At 53.3% G+C, this 9,190-nt stretch overlaps 1 protein-coding gene across 3 annotated transcripts in view; it reads right to left on the bottom strand.

Annotated features, from left to right (window-relative positions):
• Positions 1 to 258: 258 nt before the first annotated feature.
• Myo18b (myosin XVIIIB) overlaps positions 259 to 9,190 on the bottom strand; it is a 279,250-nt gene continuing 270,318 nt past the window's right edge. For all 3 annotated transcript variants that reach the window (XM_023711848.1, XM_023711846.1, XM_023711845.1), the window contains 2 exons: positions 2,985 to 4,209; positions 259 to 857 (listed from right to left, as the gene is read on the bottom strand). In XM_023711848.1, coding sequence (XP_023567616.1) covers positions 2,997 to 4,209 — 1,213 coding nt within the window. In that variant the 3' untranslated portion in view covers positions 259 to 857; positions 2,985 to 2,996. The remainder of the gene's footprint in view (positions 858 to 2,984; positions 4,210 to 9,190) is intronic.

The raw sequence follows: 9,190 nt of genomic DNA, 5'->3' as shown, positions 1-9,190 counted from the left end.
GGCGCAGCAGCCAGTACACACTCGGTGATCAAAAAGTATCAGTTGATAGTTTTATTGTTATGAATACTTCAAAAGGGTTTGAAGAAACATCTGTACACCATAAGTTGGAAGATGGGCTGGGCTACATTTTCTGGTGCCTGTCTATGTTGATGAGTAGGGTGGTAGGGTTGGGGGTAGGGGGAGGTAGACAGGGGGCTGTATGGGTGATCATAGGTTCTCTAATCTTAATATGGACACACATTGATGGAGACACATAAGTCAACGTGCCCATGCCTTCAGCACACATGGGCTCATTTATTTGTTCACTGGCTCATGGATTCATGGATTCATTCATTCATTCCTTACATGCTCACGCACACTTATCCACACACAATGTAAATGCGCAAGTGGGGAGACAGAAAAGAGCTGTGTCAGAGGTTCAGGGAGCATGGAGAGAGAGCATCTGACTTCCCGGAGGAGGCCACATGTCAGCTAAAGGTGTCACGCGAAGAACAGGCAGGCTACTACCGCATGTACACTGAAGAACAATGGCAGTGGGCACCCTGCATGACAGTGTAGGCTGATTCTACTCTTTGGGACCCTTACACCCCAGTGCACCCCATCAACCTTCCAGCATCCCGGGTGGCAAGGTCAGGGACAGCAGAAAAGATGCCAAGGAAGCCAACTTTATTTCACACAGACCAATCACATGTGGAGCCCCGTGCCCCTGGCAGGACGTGACTCTTCGGGTGCATCTGGCCTCTGGAGGTTGGCTGTGATGCTGGTTCCGCCCAGAGGGCTCTGGAAAGGCCTGGCCAGTCTCTCTCCAAACAGCTATGGAGTCTAGAAGTCTCCAAGGGCAGCTGCATCTCAGGAGGCTGGAAGCAAACAGGTCAGAGCTGGTGAACGGGATGTAAGCTGGGTATGTTTTGATGGGGAGAATGGTGGGCGAAAGAGCCTGGAGTTCTGTGTTCCCAGGGCCATTTCCATGGATGTCCTACCAAGTACAATGACACAGCACAGGCAGTGGGAGGGAAAAGGCTGATGCAGATTTCCTGAAGGACCTGTTACAGACTAGACCTTAGATGCCTCCCAAAGGTCCATGTGTAAAGACTCAGTTCCCAGCTTGATGCTCTTGGGAGGCAGTGAAAGCTCTAAGAGGTGAGCCCTAGCTGTAGATCTCAGGGCCCTGGGATCATGCCCTTCAGTGGAATTGTGGGTCCCATCTCTTTCTCTTTTGCTTCCCAACCCTGAGGAGAGCAGCCTTGCACATGCTCCTGCCATGATATGCTGCCTCGCCACAGACCCAAAAGCAGCAGGGACATCCAGGCGAGGGCTGAGACCTCCCACACTGTGAGCCAAAATAACCCTCCTCACCACATAAGTGGGTTCGCTCAGAGACCTGTTACAGGAATGGAAAGCTGAGCGGCACATGACCCACATTCCCAAGTGCAAGGTAATCAGGCGTGAAGCCATCCACTGACTTCCAGGCTCCATGCTGGGGTCTCTCGTGCTCTCCTCAAGCCCACAGTGGGATTTGGAGTGGCAGACATTGTTGTCCCTGCTTTCCAGCAGAGGACAGAGGTGCTTAGCAAGATGGTGCTGCCTGCCCAAGGTCACAGGACTGGGGCTAAGGAGGGACTCCATCTGAGGGCTCCAGAGCCCACCAGCCATGCGCAGTGTGGGGAGCAGGGCTTCTCTGTGTAGCTGGGAAACCCAGGCAGCTGTATGCAGGTGCCATGCTATGAAGCAGAGCAGCCTTCCAGACGCACTCACCCAGGGGAGGAAGAGGCCTTGAGATTTAAAAAAAAAAAAACTGGCAGAGACAAGATGTTCTGTGACGACTTCTGCTAAGCACTGTTCCCCTTTTGGCCGTGTGCCCTTTACTTGGCCTTTGAAACTGCTCTCCATGTCCCCGAGAGCATAATAATGTAAATGAATATCAGATCTTTACTTGGTAATTGAGAGCAGAGAGAAGGCCATGTTAAGTCAAATTAATTTGCTCTGATGCAGTCCCGGCTTGTCTCCATGAAAGGAGCATCAACTCCTCAATGGGCTAAGGGTGCCTGTCAGAGAGACAGGTGTGCACCAAGGAGACCAGTGACCCACTCTGGTGAGGAGGTCTGGGGGCTAGGGCAGAATGGATGCGGCTGTCTGACCACCTGAGCCCTGCGCAGAGCTGGGAGGCGGAAGTGCATCGTGGGTGGCTGGGCAGCTCTGATATCACTCTTGAAGATGCTTGGAATATGCACCCATGGAGCAGTACTACAGATAAAAAGGAACATTCTTAGCTTTAAATCTCAGTTCTGTCTGAGCCATTTTGCGTAAGTGACTTATCCTCTCCGATCCTCAATGTGTCAACCTGTAAGATGGGAATAAATAATGCTAACCCCTCCATTGGAGATATCCTGAATGCTAAATGACTGGCTGATATATACACTCAGTAAAATAAGCCATTGGTAGCAGGGGATCCCTCTTCCTCTGTTTATCCCAAAGAAGAACCAGGATGAGGGCCAGGTACAGAAGCCAGGGCAGAGAGAAGCAGGATTTCTCCCATCGTGGTGCTGTGATCTCTGCACGTGACTTCCCCCCTTGGGCCTCAGTTTCTCTCTTTATATGATGCAAGAGTGGGTTCCACGGTTCCACAGCCTCTGCCCACCTGGCCTTCTGAAGGGCTGTGACACCTCCGTAATGTCTCACCACTGTGTCCTGTTGTCCCCAGGTAGAGAGATGGGATATAGGAAAATGAGACTGAGCCAGAGAAACTTGAGAAGCCTGAGCCCTCCTCTATCCTCACCCCAGGATCCTCTTGCTTTTCTCTGCAATTGTATTTTAGCATAGAGAAGCAAGCAACCCCTTCAGAGAAGCTCTGCAGCCACCAACACAGGACTTCAGCCCAAATCTCCTAACACCCTTGCATAAGCAATCAAGAGATTAAAGGCCAAAGAGCAGCTCTACAAGGTGCCCAGACCCAGAAGGACAGGCTCCCCACCTGTTGCTTTTACCTGCACTCAGTCCTACTTCTGCAGGTATTTCTTCATGATGCTCTCCACATCCTCTTCTTTCCTCCTTGCGCCCGGCTCTCTATTCTCAGGGGACATCCGCTCACCCCCGTCGCCTTCGAGGCAAGGGGCTCTCGGCCGGCTCTTGATGCTGTCAGCACTTTTGAAGGATGCGATCGAGCTGGAGGAGGAGGATGAGTCAGAGAGGTGAGCAGGGTCCTCCTTGGACTCCCTGCTCTTTCTCAAGATGGTCTTGATCCCTGAGAGAAAGGAGCGGTCAGCCTCCTCCGTCGCAAAGTGGACGCCTGAACGCTTGGAAACCTGGAGCTCGGCTGCAGCTGCCCCTGCCAAGGATGCAGGTGCCTCGGGCTTCCGGATGGCAGGGAGGAAATCATCGAAGTCCACTCTGGCCCTGCGTGCGTAGCTGAGGCTTGGGAGTGTCCAGCTGCCTGGCTCACTGCCTGGAGGCTCCTCCATCAGGTGAGCGAACTGGCGGTTCTGGAAGACAAGTGGTTCCTTGCCAAGGTCTGGGCAACCTGCATCATCCACTGAGGACTCCAGACAGCGCCTCCGGGGACGCAGCGTGGGCGACAAGAGCACTTCCCCTGGGCTGCTCGGGGAGCTCATTTTTTTCCGCACACTGGGCCCTGATTCTAAGAGAGCCTCACAGGAACTGAAGCGGGTCTTCAGCCTCTCCGGGGGCAGGCTTGTGCCCTCAGCACCTCCTGAGGATATGCACTTCAGACTGGTGGACCGCGAGAGACCAGCCGATGGGCCAGGAACCCCCTCAACCCCCAGAGGCGACTTTGACTGTAGCTTCAGCGAGAGATCTCCCTCGTCGCTGCCAGCCCGGCCTCTCCTAAGCGTGGAAGCACCAGTGGTCTGGTAAATGGGGAGTGTAGGCCAATCTTCCAGGCCCAATGGGGATCCCTGGCCTCTCTGGGCTCTTTTCCTTCGGAGTCCTTCCACAAACTCCGAGAGTGCTGCTGATGGACTGGGCAGCTTCTCCCTGGGCAGCGGGGATGTGTCTGGACTCTGAGAAGCTGCAGGAGAGGACAGAGCTCCCGCTCTTTCCATGGGCTTTCTCTGGACACCAAAGCCTTCACCGCCTCCAAAATGACAGGACTTTTGCTTGCGGGCAGAGCAGGGGGAAACAGAGTCATCTCTTGAGGCCTTGCTATGCACATTCCAGGTTCTGCTCTCAGCATCTCCGGCCTCCGCATTCATCCTGTCCAGGGAAAAAGATGCAGACAGTAGAAACTGTGCAGTTCATACAATTGGTGCAACTGGTATGAGAGCCACTGAACGCAGGCACTAATATTATTTTTCCCCCCTTTGGAAACACCATCCCTACCGCATTCTCAAATGAACCGTATGATTTAATGTGCAAATTCAAGCCATGTAAATGATTTCTTGTTGCTTTCTGAAATGCAATTTCTGTCTATAATTAAACCCAGCTAAGTACATTTGAGTAGATTAACGCTGCAGCTAGGATGGATGACTTAGATTTATGAGGCATCATATCTGACATGATGGAACTGAGCATAGAAGAGCCTACTGTGAAGTCAGTAATTTGCTCCTCCAAGACTGGAGCAGGACACGCAGGGGGTAATTTATTTACTGAGGGCCAGGCCCAGAGGATAGTCCTGCTGAGCAGGGCTTCTGAGCACTGGGGTTCCCTGGGACACCTGTCATTGTTTCAAGGAGATGGGGCACAGATCAAAACTGCCCCCCCCAAGCAAAAGAGTCGCATGCAATCAACTTGAAACCAAATCAATACACACGAGGACAGACGGTGTCTATTCTGGGAGTGTACCATCCCCGGCTTTTACACAGAGGGAGTTTGTAGCAGCTGAGCCAAAATCACGTTGCCTGTGGAAAGGAGGAGCCTCATGGTGGGGCAAAATTATAGACTGGAAAATACAGAGCATCCTTTAAAGTGGAGAAACCAGAGTTCATCCACCTTGCCTTTAACAAATAAAATCTACGCGTCCTCCCTTGAAGACAAACTACCCCTTTCTCACCTACCAGCAAAGCCATAATTCATTTTAAAAAAGCAGAAAGGAGTGCTATTGCATTCTGGCACTGCAGACAAAGCTGTGGACGCTGGAGAGGTGGATACCCACACACAGGCTGCCACGGATTAGGCCCACGGCTCTATGGCTTTGTGGCTCTGACTGTGACAGGGGGATAGCTGCAGGAGTCGACCTTCCCTGCACCAAGAGTGGCTGAGCTTCTGGTACAAACCGGAAAGAACATCTTGCTCTCGCAGCTGGGCGTCTCCACCTGTACCCCTCATGGCATGGGGCAGCCAGGGCCCAGTGGCCATGAAATTTGAGAAGGAAATCAGTGTGAAGGCCCAGGAGGGGACACCTCAGAGGGCACAGGAGGGCAGCCTGGCTAGGGGTTAGGGTTTTTTCCAGGGAAAGAGGCACTCACAGACTGCAACGGACTGAATATTTGCACACCCACCTGAAGTTCTTAGGCTGAGGACTCACCTTCAAAGTGACAGAGGCGGGGCCTTGGGGCAGTGGTGAGGTCATAAGGGTGAAACTCCTGATATGACCCATGGTCTTATAAAAGAAGCCAAGGAGCTACCTTGCTCCTTGCTTCATGTGAGAAGACCCTGAGAAGAAAGCCATCCATGCACCTTGGTCTTCCATTCCCCAACCCCCGGAACTGGGGCACATGTTTCTGTCGTCTCTTACTGACCCAGTTCACTACTGTTATGGCAGCCTGAAAGGACTGAGACAGGCACCCAGACCCAGCTTTTCAGGGCTCTCGAGGTCCCAGCTTCAACCACTCCGCAGCCTCTCTCCTTCAGGGCTGGCAGGACTGCCCAGCTAAACACCTGTGGGAGGTCCTTGGAGCCACGGAGTCCTGCTAAAAGATTCCATGAAGATGTGTGTGTCCTGTGTCACTTGAGGGGAGGAGTGTTGATACCACTGGACAGGGCACAGACCCGTAATCCTGAGATCCCAGGGCCGGGGAGCCACCTGTTCACCAGCCTTGCCCTCCTGAAATGCAGTTGCTGAGTGGCCAGGCTCCCCAGGCCCCTGCCATCTCCCAGCCTCTTACTCTGCCTTGCTCTGCTGCTCCTGGGACAGGACGAAGCTTTGCTGCCTTTCAAGTCTACCGTCATTCCATTCGTCATTCACTGTCCTGTGCTGGGAGCGCCCCTTCCATCTCCCCGCCCTCTACTCCTAGCACCGACCTCACAGGTGGGGAGGAGGATGGGGAGAAGTCCTTGATACCATTGCTCTGGTGCCAATCACTCAGTAGCAGCAAACAGCTAGGAGGGCTAATTCATACCAGTCACGGACAGTTATCAGTCTTCAATCATTAATAAGTAACAGAAATTATTATTCCAATCCCTGACTGCAGCACTGCCCCCATCCGTGGACGCAAGGAGACAAGTTCAGAGAAGGACAAACAGGATGGCCAGCCAGGTGACCTTGCCTCTTACTGTGGGTAGCCCCATGTGCTGAGACAAGAGACTCACCGTGCGTCCGCCTGGCGCGTCAGCCTCCTCTCCCATTTCTTGCCTGTCACTTTCTGTCTCCATCACAGTGGGATGCGAGCTGGGAGAGGAGCTGGAGGCATCTTTTATAATTACCTAGAGGCATGTTTGTCAACAGCACTGCTCTAGAATCGCTCCCCACATAGACAGTGAGGTGGCTGTCACACTTCCTTGTTTATTTTTCTTTTTTAATAAACAGCACAGGGCTTCTGGGCCACTACGCTGCTGCTGAGCTAACAGAAGTCATTTCCATCTGGTCTTAGCCCTGAAAGGAGGCAGGCTTCATAGATGGGTCTTGGGTGCCATGTCTTATTCATTGCCTGGCACCTGGGGACAGCTGAGTGGGGGATACACACAGCCAAATCACCCGGGACCCCAGCCTTTGGTGCGCCCCACCCCCATCACCACCATGGAGCTGCAGATGCCAGCGCAGGGCCCAAGGAAAAGCAAGGGAGAGGGGTCACAAGAAGAGGGAGAGGGGCACAGATGCTGAGCAAGGGTGCAAGAAAAGGGCGCAGAAGGGGAGAGCAGGGAGAATCCCGGGCTCTGAACTCGGATGGCGGAGTCTGGGCGCCTGTCTTCCTGCCTCTCCCGAATTAGCACCAAGCCTGGCGCGTAATAAATGTTCAGGAAATGGCTCTGCGCTCAATCAAGGCAGACGAGACAAAGGAGGTAGGCAAGGTAAGGAAAGCAGAGGCAAGACAGAGACGGGGAAGAAGAGGAGGCTAGGGAGTGGAGGAGCAGAGCAAACCAGGCAGCAGCTGAAGGGAGAAGGAGGAAGAGGAGGGGGAGGTACAGCAGGACAGAGGAGGGGAAAGAGGAAGGAGGCTGAAGGGTGAAGGCAGGAGGCAAGGGAGTGTTACAGGTGCAAATGGTGATCTGCCTGTCTTCACCTTGGACATGACAGGAGCAGCCAGGAGCCCGGGACCAGTGTGTGCTGCTGCAGAGTGCTGAGACCTGCCGCCAAGGTCCCGCTCCGCCAGCACAGTGCGCCATCTTCCTACCTCTCCGGACCCCCAGCCATGCCTCCCACAAAGTGCAAAAGCCAAAGTGTCCCAGCTCACCAGTGGAGCCCCACTGGCTGTCGTGGGAAGCCCAAGGGCCCAGGGTCTTGCGACAGCGGTGGACTGAGTCCTTGTTTCTGGGATGGTCAGGGGCTGCTGGAGGCTCACTGTGAAGCAGGAGATCAGACCTACAGTGTAGCTCTTAAGGGGCTGGACAGGAGAGGGGAGCTGCAGAGTGAGAAGGGAGGGAGCCAAGTCAGGGAGGGAGGGGAGGAAGGAGTAAGAAGGTGGCTTCTTCCCTATGCAGAAGCCACCCACATGTCCCCTCCACACTCTCATTTCTGTCCTGCCTGGGTCATTTTCTTCAGTGTGAGCAGCCCCTCCAACTCACTCCTCTGTGTGGACACTGTAGACTTTGATCTGTATTTACAGTCCTTTGGGGGGGGTGCTTAGGGGTAAAGATCTCAATGTGTTCTATTCAGAGCCAGATGTTCCCTTCCTGCCTGGCTTTGAACTCTGCCTGTCAGGTGCACCCTGCCTGTGGTCTTCCAGGGCACTGGGGAAATCTTATTTTGCTTCCACTATCTTCCCAGGGTAGTCTGGCTTGGTCAAAGCTGTGCCCCACTGGCAATGCATGAGAGAGGGATGGCAGATAAACAATACATTGCCACACCTACCTCTCAGAGCCTTGGCTGGGGAGAGGGATGATGTGAAGATGCTCTGGGAGCAGCTGGGACAGGTGTGGAGAAACACTGGGCAGCAGCACTGTGAGTATCTAAGGAGAGGTCTCAGAGATATCCTGTGGCATCTGCTGCCTACGCCATGCTCTGGTTCAAGAGGGTTAAACTTCCGGTACACCTGCCACAATAGGAGTCAGAGGACGGGCCTGAGCACTGGCCACAAAGGTGCCTGCCTGGCAAGTGTTATAATCAAGTCGGGACCGTCAGTGGTCGCTACAAGTTACCTCCCAGGGAGGTAAGGATTATGATTTCCAGACACAGCCAGGTGGGGGCCTCTGCAAGCACACATGGTTAGGAAGTAACAAAGGTGGGTTTCGAACCTGGGTGAGCCAGCTCCAGAGGCAGGAGCACCCTTCTCTACAGCCTCTGTCCACAGTCTATAGCATGACACAGGCTCATTAGCAGTTCCTGTGCTGCAGTTTTGCCTCGGGCTCCAGACTGGTGCTGCCAACTGACAGCCATGTCTTTTGCTGCTTGCTATCTGTGAGTCCTCAGTCTCCTCATCTGTAAAATGAGGCAAAACCACATCAACCCTGCAATGCCGTGGAGATTCAAGCTCCGTGAGGGCAGAGGCCATTTTATCCATTATATTCATGCCTGCCAGTGCCCAGACTGGTGTCCTAGTCTCTAGTAGACATTCAATAAATACATCCCAGATAAACGGATGAGCATCAGGGCCCTGGTATGGAATAGCGCTCCTCCCACATGGCAGGTGAATGGCAAATCTCCAGTCGTCTGAGATATAGCAGGTGTCCAATAAATACATGAGCGATCCTCCTGTGCCTGCCACACAATGGTGTCTAATAAATGCTGATTAATGAATTGACTAACACTGGCACATACATGAAAGGGCTCTCTTGTCCTGGTTGCCTGAAGTTACAAAGCATCATCAGGTAAATTTCAAAGACTCTCTAATGTGGAAATTGCCATTGCCCCTAGCTGCAA

The sequence above is a fragment of the Octodon degus genome, unplaced genomic scaffold (genome assembly GCF_000260255.1).
Source record: "Octodon degus isolate 3935 unplaced genomic scaffold, OctDeg1.0 scaffold00021, whole genome shotgun sequence".
In the NCBI taxonomy this organism is placed as follows: Eukaryota; Metazoa; Chordata; class Mammalia; order Rodentia; family Octodontidae; genus Octodon; species Octodon degus.
The sequence above is the reverse complement of the archived record's forward strand: the minus strand, read 5'-3'. Positions and strand labels throughout refer to the sequence as shown.